The 11,777-nt window shown below is 33.5% G+C and overlaps 1 protein-coding gene across 1 annotated transcript in view; it reads right to left on the reverse strand.

Annotated features, from left to right (window-relative positions):
- LOC107680139 (adaptor related protein complex 3 subunit beta 2) overlaps nucleotides 1-11,777 on the reverse strand; it is a 40,812-nt gene that overhangs the window by 16,322 nt on the left and 12,713 nt on the right. The window contains exons 2-12 of the mRNA XM_016475911.1: nucleotides 10,367-10,442; nucleotides 8,487-8,561; nucleotides 6,733-6,828; nucleotides 5,202-5,362; nucleotides 4,044-4,110; nucleotides 3,787-3,969; nucleotides 3,531-3,707; nucleotides 2,559-2,656; nucleotides 2,105-2,159; nucleotides 1,436-1,507; nucleotides 1,232-1,294 (exon numbers count right to left, since the gene is read on the reverse strand). Coding sequence (XP_016331397.1) covers nucleotides 1,232-1,294; nucleotides 1,436-1,507; nucleotides 2,105-2,159; nucleotides 2,559-2,656; nucleotides 3,531-3,707; nucleotides 3,787-3,969; nucleotides 4,044-4,110; nucleotides 5,202-5,362; nucleotides 6,733-6,828; nucleotides 8,487-8,561; nucleotides 10,367-10,442 — 1,123 coding nt within the window. The remainder of the gene's footprint in view (nucleotides 1-1,231; nucleotides 1,295-1,435; nucleotides 1,508-2,104; nucleotides 2,160-2,558; nucleotides 2,657-3,530; nucleotides 3,708-3,786; nucleotides 3,970-4,043; nucleotides 4,111-5,201; nucleotides 5,363-6,732; nucleotides 6,829-8,486; nucleotides 8,562-10,366; nucleotides 10,443-11,777) is intronic.

The following is an 11,777-nucleotide window of genomic DNA, read 5'->3' on the forward strand; positions in this document are numbered from 1 at the left end:
TCTTAACTTTTATAAAGAATATCTCTTTGGATTTGAGACTTTAGTCTTTGCAACTTTACAGATCTTCTTCATGCACCAAGAGCTTGTAACACTCCAAAGATAAAGGAAAAATTTAAATCGCATCATATGACCCCTTTAAGCATTGAGCAGCACAACCGTTTTCAACATCTATAATAATAAAAAATGTTTGCAAGCAGCAATTCAGCATATTAGAATGATTTCTGGAGGATTATGTGACAGAAGACTGGAGGAATGATGCTGAATATTCAGCTTTGCATCACAGAAATAAATTACATTTTAACGTATATTAAAATAGAAAAAGGTTATTTTACATCATAATATTTCACAATATAATTTTTTTTTCCTGTATTTTTGATCAAATAAATGCTGCCTTGATGAGCAAAAGAAACTCCTGTAAAAAACATTAAAAAATACAAATGGAAAGAAAGAAAGAAAGAAAGAAAGAAAGAAAGAAAGAAAGAATCCATCTGTAGTATTTAAAAATTCTGGAGGTTGTTAATGTTGTTTTTTTAATGTAATAATATCAGAAATTGCTTTGGTTACTGTGCATAACATGAAAATAATCTTGTGAATGGTATCAGTCAGAATTCCTCTGTTATTTTAGATGTTATTTTAAAATTGCAACAATATTTGTAAAAATATATTGTAGTGCTGGTTAACGATTAATCGTGGTTAATTGCATCCAAAATAAAAGTTTTTGTTTACATAGTAAATATACACAGTACACACACATATACCTTGTATATATAAATACACACACATGCATGAATATATATAAGAAAAATATATTATGTTTATATATTAAAAATATTTATATATAATATAAATTATGTGAATATAAATGTATACATGTAAATACATGTAAATATTTTCAAAATATATACATGTATATGTGTGTATTTATATATACATAATAAATATACACAGTACACACACATATATTATGTAAACAAAAACTTTTATTTTGGATGCGATTAATCGCGATGAATCGTTGCCCAGCACTAATATGTTGTAACAATATTACCGTTTTAACTGTATTTTTGGTCAAATAAATAAAGCAAATAAATGCCTTGGTAAGCATAAGAGACTTCTTTCAAAAGCATTAAAAAAAACTTACTGACCCCAAAGTTTTGAATGAAATAAATCATAAATCATATTATATTATATTATATTATATTACACCATAAAAGCAGCATATGTAAAATGGTACCTGAAATTCTCTCAGGATGGTGGAGATGTTCGCCTCATTAGCCAAATTAGTCAAAACCTCCAGCTGTGTTAATAAGAGAAGATAAAACCATCAGTCCAACTTTAAAACTCTCAAACGATCTGAATCAACATTCTTGAGTGAAATCATTTAATGACATAATATCTCAGCATAGAGTTTCTTGTGTTTCAGAGCGTGTCTGTTCACCTTGAGGATTTTGATCTGCGTCGGGTCTGTGGAGCGGATATAAAAACTCTTCAGATACGGCTCAAACATTCCCTGAAAGACAAAAACACGCATATTCAAACATCAGAGCATTCATCTAAACAGCTTGAAAACCTTCTGCACAAAAACATGTTTAATACTGATTGAATGTTTCTGTTCTATTATGCCTTTACAGAAAGGCTTCTAAAAATCTGAAATCTCTCAAGGACAAACCATTAAATGTATGAAAGCAAAACCACAAGGAACTTAAATATTGGTTAAGGTTAAATATGGTTAAATATTGAATCATAAAATATTTAAACTGTATCAAAGCCCTTTTAGACAATTTGCAGCAACGCTCCTCAATGCATTGAACTATATGGAGTAAAACATCAAGCTCCAGCATTCAGATCAAGCGTTGTAACATGATCCTCAAAGTTCAAACAATTTAAACCTTGACCCTGTTTGTTGACCTTTCCAATCACACTTGATGCATAAAGTTTGTTGAACACAATGTCGAAAGCATGTCACGATATTCAGAAAAAGACATAATCATCATATTATGTAAATAAATGGTAAAATTGCCCTTCTGTGACTCAGTGATCTGCAGCGCTTTTCAAGAGGAAGTCAAAGTGATGCATGTGCTTTTACACTTTTATGTGAAACACTCACTCGTCTCTTGATGGTCATCGTGGCGACGTTCTGAAGCACAACATACTGCACTTCACTACAGAGACACAAAACACACGACAACATCAGTGACACAACTACATGAAGATGTTCATAATTCAAAACCCTTAAAACGTATTTGAGATGATATTTAATATTTGCAAAAAAAGAGGCTTAAAAGGAGCGATGCATGTGAATAATGGATGATGTTTAATGTCTGAGCATCTCTCTATCTGCGGCTAATGCCAAATTCTGTGTGCAAATTGCAGTGTCATCATCCAGTGCCATTGACTAATGATGTCATCAGCTGACGCCCAGCCTTACATCATTAAACAGAGAGACTTCACGCTGTGTCAGACTTTCAGGGACGCCTGAAGGAAAACTTCAGGAAGTGTGTTTGTCTCTGAGCTGCGTGTGAGTGTGTTAATGTTTCATTAGTAAGTGACTGATTACTCACCTGTGGCTACGCATTAACCTGACCAATGCCTTAGCAATGATGCCCACCTCTGCTTTAGGAGCCAAATGGAAGTACAACTGAGCTACTGCCATCACCACCTGCAGAGACAGAGAGAGGGGTTCATTATGAGACAGTTACGGCTAAATGAACACCATTTCTCTATTTAGAGGTCATGTGTGAACAGATCCAATTATCATAATGCTGGCAAATCAGCTTCAGCACTTTGTCAACTTAATAATAATAATTCCTTACATTTATATAGCGCTTTTCTGGGCACTCAAAGCGCTTTACATAGAAGGGGGGCTTTACATCTCCTCAACCACCACCAGTGGTTAAATATTTAGGGCTTAAATACTGATGCTATGTGTGAAGAAGGGTTTAAAAAAAACTAATAATTATAAAAACTGACACTAAACTAAAATACATTTTAATAATTCTAAAACAAATAAAAATAATAATAATAATAACAAAAACTATCAAAATAATTGGAAGCAAAAACTGAGCAATATATTTAGCTAAATATATTTTAATTAAAAAAAAATCCAATTAAATTCTTGAATTTGAATTCAATTTAAATTGAGAAGGCAAACAGAATGCAGAATTGTAATTTGAATTGAATTGAAAAAGCCTTATAAATTCTAAAAAAAAAGCAAAAATTCTACATATCAGGGAATAAATTGATGCATAATTAGTCAAAATTAATGACTGGACTAATGTCATTCCAATTCAATTTCCTGCAGCAAGTAGGCAATTCAATTCAAATTCAGTTAATTCTTAAATTCTGAATTTTGCCTAAATATAATTATTGAAATATTCTAGATTTTTTTTAATAATTATAATAGAATAATAATAGATTATTTAATTATTTAAAATATACAAAATAAATAATTATGTTTCTAATTAATAATTGACATATAATTGACTTGCAAAAGCAGAATTGAGTGTGAGTGTGTGTGTGTGTGTGTGTCTCACAGCAGCGTTGCGGCTCTGCAGCAGGGGTTTGGTGTTCCTCAGTAGGAGTCTGTGATCGGGGTCCATCACGTACGGCTTCCTCTTCTCTAGAGTGGTCACCTCGGCTTTCTTATCTTCATCTTCCTCATCATCAGAGGCATAGAAGGCCTTCTCGCTGCTCTCCTCCAACAGAGACTCCTGCGTATATATACACACATGTTAAAAGTGGATTCGTCCTCCTGAGATACACACTCTCACACATGTGTGTGATACTCACATTGACGTTGGGGTTGAGGAACTGTGTTCTGGCGTAGCGCGTGAGCATGTTGATGATGACCACCTGACCCCACTCCTCCACGTCAATCAACAGGTTACACAGCTTACGATAGTTCTTATGGATCAGGTCGATGCGGTCCGGACACACTTCCTCAAACGCCATCACCACACTGCCTGCTACCAGCTACACACAAACACACACACGTCAGGAATGATGATCATATCTGAGGGCTGACCTGAAATGATTCTGTCACTCACTGTGGTTTTATCAGCCAGCAGCTTCTCGATGACTTCAATCAACTGATCTTTCTGTTCTGGGTCCAGACTGAAAGAAAGAAAGAAAGAAAGAGAGAGAGAGAGAAAAATGACCATAAGCCCCTGCAACCTGTAAATTCGTTTTACTTTTATTGAATATTAAAGTAGTCAAACTAAAAGCTACAATGTTAAGAAAACTTATTAGACAGCTGTCTGAAATACTTGATTGAGATTGGTCAATTGCATTTATGTGGTCAAATATTGTTACATAATGAGCTGCATAAGTCACCATTTTTCCTAGTTTCATATCACTCACATAATTCCATACTTTTTCGTACTTCAATTATTTCATTCGAAATAAATATTTAATGTCTACTTATTTATTTATTGTTTTGCTAGTGGGATATTTCAGGATACACAAGGTTCTTGATACTGACTTGAAAAATTGACTATACATTAGTTTTTTCATTCTTAAGTATATATTTAAGATTAACAAATAAATGTTTAGAAATACATATAAATCTAATAATAAATAATAAATGTAAAGTTTTTTATATAAAATTATAATAATTTATATTTATATAAAATATATGTTTATATATTATATTACACAAAATGTATTTTTATATAATTTATATAATAAATAATTCTGTATTTTTTAATAGAGACTTTTTTTTTACATACACTACCTTTCAAAAGTTTGTAAGAATTTTTTTTTTTAAAGAAATTAATACTTTTATTCAGCAAAGATGCATTAAATTGATCAAAAGTGACTAAAAGTGATAAATGTATTCTTTTGAACTTTCTTTTCATCAGCCAAAACATTTTCAAAAGGATCATGTGACATTAAAGACTGGCGTAATGGCAGCTGTAAATTCAGCTTTGCATCAAAGAAATAAATGACATGTTACAAATTACATATGCAAATAGAAAACAGTTACTTTAAATTGGAATAATATTTCACATTATTACTGTTTTTACTGTATTTTTAATCAAATAACTTTGGAGACTTTATATATATATATATACATATATATATATATATACTGTATATGGCATTTTAATTAAAATGAAAACATGGTAATAAACAGTAGTATTCGCTAAATGAACAGTTAATTACTCCCAAAGGCCAATTTGTGTTCAGACCACGTTTTATTGTACCTGTGTAGTTTGGGTATGGCATGAGCTGCGGTCTTGCGGACGTATGGAGACATGTCAGACGCTGCCTCTTTGATGGCTAACATCATGATGGGCACGATGATGGTCACTCTGATGCTGGACAGCACACGCAGGGCACTCGCACGGATCAGCTGGTTGGGGTCCTGAATCAGGGGTCACAATGATTCACAGAGAAATACTTATTTAGAAACTGATGCTTCAATAATGTGACTTCACACAGCAGAATTAAAGGGAGTGACAGGTATTTCCTCTATCGGAACACTGGAGGGCATTTTTGGTCCTATATGACACACTTTTGCAACATGTTGAGTGTTTAGTAAGCATTTTGCTGCATCACTATTAGCATACTCTCCATACTGTATAATATGTGCTGTAAGTTTATATTTGGAGTGCCTCTCCAATCATACACTGGAAACAGTATGCCAAAGGCACATGGATAGTATACTATTTCCACATTCTGGCAATATGTATTTGATTTATGGTTTAGTATTTCCCCAAACCTCTTGCACTATGGAACAGGTTTGTAACAGTTCTCTATTTTGAGTAGAAAAATGAGAAAACCACAGAAGCTTTAAATATATGAACCTAAAAGTTGTCATGAATTGTAAGGTGAGGAATTTAGCTGGAAGCTAACGCTAAAATGCAAAAGCAAATAGTATGCAAGGTCTGTATTTTCAAAACACAACTTTATGATGTAATAATCTTATTATATACTCAAAAGTACAGTAAAACTTTAGATCACCAGCAAAGCATAGCAGCTTTATTTAAAACTATTGAAATATTTTTCTCAATTAAAATAAAGCTCAAATTAAATACATTATAAATTTATAATGAAAATGTGTAATATTAAATATTTTATATACAATATATTATAAATAGTATTTAATATTTATATATTATAAATATTTTTAATATTTAGTATAAAAATAAGAAATGATGCATTGGCAACATACTGAAATAAGTTTAAGCTGAAGCACTAAAATTAATTGGAAATAAATAAAAACTAAAACTAAAAACCTAAATAGTAACATAAAAAAATAAATAAAACATAAAAAAATTACAAAAGCACATAGCAAACTTGCTAAATAATAAAAACCTAATTCAAAATATGAATACTCTTGTACAAACTCGATCTAGGGGTTTATTTTTCAATAAACTAGCCTGAAAACTGACTATACATTATCTTTTACATAACTACACTCAACAAGCATAAACATAATATAAAGGGTTTTATTTATTAAAAAATATTTTATATATTTGAATATATATAAAAATATATTTTTTACATAACTGAATTGAAAACATTGCGATAAACAGCAGCTTTAACTAAATAAGCAGTAGTCTTACTACACACTCAAAAGTACATTATGCACTTTCAATACAAAGTATGTAAACCGGAGTGTAGCCTTTTCTTATGTTTTGGATACGGTGAAAGATGATCAGGGAAGATTTTGTCAGGATGAAGCTGCATGTTTAGACCCTGAATAATGTGTTTGTGTGTGTGTTTTAGGACCTTCAGTCCTCTCTGGAAGGTGGAAATGGACAACAGAGCGAGATCCTGCTGTTCTTCAGCGTAGCGCACGAGATAAACGTACACCAGCTTCTTCACCTGAGAGAGAAAACACACGCCACTGCAAACTCACAAAGCACACATACACTCCAGAGGTGTAAAGAGTTCCTGAAAACCATACTTGAGTAAAAGTACCTTACAGTGAAAATGACTCCATTACAAGTTACAACTCACCAATTCCAAAACAACTTGAGTAAAACTTAAGAGTATCTGATTTTAACAGTACTTAAGTATTTTACTCATACTACTGTAAATATAGGCTCAAAGATGCACTAGTCAAAGAGACATGCAAGTGAAAAACAAGAAAGAGGAGGGCAATCACGTTTATTTTCTAAAACCAAAATATAACTGAACACCTCAAAATTATTTTTTTTTTTTAAATCCTTCAAAAAGGTCTCTTCAGAGTAACGGATAAATAAAATAATGTTAATTAAATAAAATTAAAAAGTCAAAGCCTTCTTGCAGTGGATGTGCTCGTTTGGGCCTCATTGCCGGCTGCAGTCATGTCCTCATCTCACACTTCTGATTCACAACTACTTGCTAAGAAACTCACATTCACGTGAAATAGCCTTGTTGACAAGTTTGGGTGAGTAAGGGCAAAACGCACAAGATATAGTACTTTCAGTGCCCTGTAGTTGCCATACCACTTCTTTTGTAGCAGAAGTAAACTGCTGCAGAAAAAGCTAGGTGCCATGCAAAAAGTAATGTGTAACTGCAACACTTATTACAAATGTAGTGGAGTAAAGAGAACAGATCCTTATTTAAAAATGTAGTGAAGTAGAGAGTAAAAGTTGATAATATCTTTGATGCTCAGTAAAACTACAGAGTCTCCAAAAAGATACTCAAGGACAGTAATTACATTTAATACTTTACACCTCTCTGATACACTCACAGTGGGGTGAATAGAGCTCTGATCTGGTGTTTAAAGTGCCCCTATTATGAGTTATGAAAGGTTCATATTTTGGTTTTGGGAGTCCCCAACAACAGGTTGTCATGCATGCAAGGTCAAAAACACTTTCATTGTCTTATAATATGCATTTATTTTTACCTTACTTGCTCAATGACTCCCAAACGATTCGCTCAACGATTAATTTTCCCAAACCCCTCCTTTGCGTGATGCTAATCTGCAGTGATTGGTCCGATTGGTCATTTCATTTCCATTTCATCATGCCTGTAATGCCTGATAAAGCAGCGTTTGTGAGCGCAGTGCTGCTTTGTGTACAGCGTTACCGGGGAAACAGCTATTTTTACGGCTCCAAAAGCGGCACCTAGTGGCAAAGAATGAATTTGCATTTTCATTCAGACCAACCTGAAAAGACCAACAAGTGGGCGGGCAATATGCTAATGTTTCACACTGACGTCAACATGAAACGGTTGGGATTCGTTTTAAAAACGACTCGTTTCAATGATTCAGAGTCGACTCTTTCTTTTGCGAGACAATATCTTTATATATCATGCACTTTTTTGATTAACAACTTTGCAGACTGCATGAAAGCTAATTTTCAAAAATCCATAATAGGGGCACGTTAATGCGTTTTTTGTGACTCAGCACTTGAGCTTACGGTGACTCATGAGCAGAACCACGTTGCCATTGCATATTAACACAAGATTAAAGTTTAATAACAGCCATAAAAACTGACATCCTGTAAGCTCTGAGCCACTTCCTGTCTCCTGCTGCTCCTCGGCGTATCACTCACCTCGATGTTCTTACAGGCCACATTCTTCACCACTGCAGGGAAGAGATCTGAGGCGTTCTTCCCCCGGGCGATCATCTGTGGGAAAACACACACAAAAAGGCCAATATTTACACACTGATGTACAGTATATACGGTGAGATTCAATTATACTGTGACCCCAAAAAAGCCTCTGGACACTTAAAGGGACAGTTCAGCCAAAAATGAAAATTCTGTCTATATAACAAATATAAATACTGTGTCCTAACCAGACGCAACATGACGCTGCGACACATGACAAAGGGTATCTTTTCCATATTAATATAGTTTTTGTCCTAACCAGCTGTGACGGCGACTCGCAACATGCGACAGGGGATTCTAATTTACAGTACAGATATTTATGTTACAAACGATTTTTGTTTTAAATAAATTCTGTTCTTTTGAATTTTCTATTCACCAAAGGATCCTGGAAAAATATATCATGGTTTCCACAAAAACTATATGTTTTCAGAGAAAATATAAAATCAAAAATAGAAATCAAAATTTCACAATATTACTGTCTTTACAGTTTTTTAATCAAAACTTGTTTAAAAAAAAATAAAAATTACTGAGCCCACACTTTTGTCCCCAAATGTGTCTAAAGGTATATACAAATGACAAATAATTTGGTTTCATTAAAAGTTCCCCATTTGAAAAGGTTGCCAACTACAATGAACAAGTTAAAGCCACAATTTCTTTTAAATATAAATATTGAATCTAAATATATTACTATCACATGGTCTAATTTAGATATGCAACCAGTGTTATCTAGCACAGAAACAATAAGGATAGCATTAAACTTCAATAAAAAATGTGCAATAAGTGCTATGTATGAAAGACAACAGATTAAGAGTGTGTTTTATTATTGCATCAGTTTGCAATAATATTACAACCAGCAAATAAATTTGTTGCACTATATTCACTGGACATATTTGCTTGCTACTAGAAGAAAAAAAAAAGTTTTAATAATATGCAATGATTCACAGGAAGATAAAAACAATAAATAGGGTGAATTTTGGCTTGGTCCTGAAGGAATCATGTACCTGCTGCCGGTGCCACCTGTGCTCTGTGAATGGAAACAGTATCAGGTGGCTGTTTGTGGCTTCTGAGCTCTGAGTGATAAATATTTCAGTCCTGATCTGATCCTTCACAATACAGAGACACTAAAACCGCTCATGAATATTAAACGCATTTCGCATTTCTGTCCCATTTCCAAAGCGCTCGCTGAAATCGCTCATCTCGCTATAGAAACAGACCTGATGCAACAGTTACAAACCGGCGAGAGCCCAGACTTCACAAAACACACAGTGACTGCCCTCAATTACAGCCTTCTGTCTATTTACACAGTCGTAAAATTACTGACATGAATCCAAATATCTCTTCCTGAAACACAAAACAATCAGGTTTTTTATTTGACTTAGATTTCTGTGTTTATATCTGCTTCTGTTCATCAATACAGCTATGAAACTGAACCTGCTGGGACTTTATTACCGATGATCCATGGAAACTGAGCTCAAATTTCGCAGTTCAGCTGTGCATCACACAACTAGACAATGCAATCGACGCTTGAGAGAACTGCATTGTGGGACACATTATGCATTTTATAATGCACATTTTGGCATGTCATTTAATGCGTACAGAAAATTTGCATGCTATACACATACTGCATACTTCAGAAATAGTATGCACAACATATATTTTTTTTTCTTACCTCATTGGTAGATATTTTTTTCTTGTTTTAAGCAAAAACACTTATTTTGATGATTTTTTCCAGAAAAAGACTTGATATCTTATGTCAAATAAATGTATGTTGATTTAAGACTGGAAAACAAAACAAAAATACTGAATGTGCGTGGTGTACTCACCGCAACAATACGCTTCATGGCCTCCAGCTTCAAGGAGTCTTTATTACTGTCCAGCATCTCCTTCAGGTCATCGTGTCTGAAGATGTAAAACAAAAAAGACAGAATTTTTATCAACTGTTCTTGTTCTCGCTCCTTTAAAAATCTCACAAATGAGTCCATTACAAGAAGATTCTCACAAATGTGTCCATTACAAGAATAAGAGAGACTCATTTCAGCTCTTTAAGAGCCCTGCAGGCATTCACGAGTTCAGAAGATCCAACCAGAGCAAATTAAATTAAGCCTTCCATTAAGAATTCACACAAATTTGACATACAGAGAATCAAAACAGACAAGCACACCCAGAAACACCATCAACAGCATGATCTGGTTTTCATAAGCACCAGATACTAACCCAAGGGAAGCCACGAACCTCTTTGCTTTCTCATTTGGATCGCAATTGTTTCTCCAAGAAATCAGTGGCAGTGAATTGTTGTTCTGACATGCTTCTCCTGAGAAGAAGACTCTCAAAAGCATATTTTACAACAAAGTCTCAAACTGTGATACCAGAAGATATTGCAAAGTCAGAGATCTCAGAATGAACTCGTGTTGTCACGGTACCAAAATGTCAGTATTCGGTACCAATACCAGTGAAAATCCACGGTTCTCGGTACCAATTTCGTTACCAAAGCAAAACACAAAAACATGCTAATTAAAAAACTATACTTTCATTTAATCCAAACTGAGTACATATTTAATTTTAAAGGGCTTTTAAAACCTTCTAGAGTTATTCAGCCAAGAATAACAACTAAGTTAGCTAAAAAAATAAAAAATAAAAAGCCTCAAAAAGATCTCAGAACTGCTTTTCTGACTGATATGACACAATGTTAACCATTTGTACATTCTCTAACACGAATATTTTAGATTCACAATTCATTTAAAAGCCTCTGGTGTGTAAAAATAGTAAATCTAATGATATAAATCATCATGTCCTAATAAAAGTTATAGGAGCATTAAATAGTTAATAAAGAAACTTTGGTAACGGCTGTAATCAAATAAGCGCTCAGCTCACAAACGCTGCTCAGGCATTACAGGCCAGATGAAATGAAATTGACATCCATAATTTTCATGCAGATATTTTTATTTATAGTTTCACAAAACTGAAGTCAAACCATTCTGTTTTTGCTTCAAATTTCGAAATTATACAATCTAATTTAGATTAAAAAATGCTCATGTTGCATGTATGCAGCATCTTTGTTTGGATCACGATTCAAATGCAGCGGTTGCCTCTAATTTTACATGGAAAGAGCACAGACAAAGCCTTATTTTGTTTATACGAAGAGATTTCTTTTATTTGTGGTACTTATTTATTTGATTTGGGGCTTGTTTTAAAATTTCAATTTAGTTTTGTTATTTACATTTACATTATATTTAC

Source organism: Sinocyclocheilus anshuiensis, unplaced genomic scaffold (genome assembly GCF_001515605.1).
Source record: "Sinocyclocheilus anshuiensis isolate Anshui unplaced genomic scaffold, SAMN03320099.WGS_v1.1 scaffold376, whole genome shotgun sequence".
NCBI classification, from domain to species: domain Eukaryota; kingdom Metazoa; phylum Chordata; class Actinopteri; order Cypriniformes; family Cyprinidae; genus Sinocyclocheilus; species Sinocyclocheilus anshuiensis.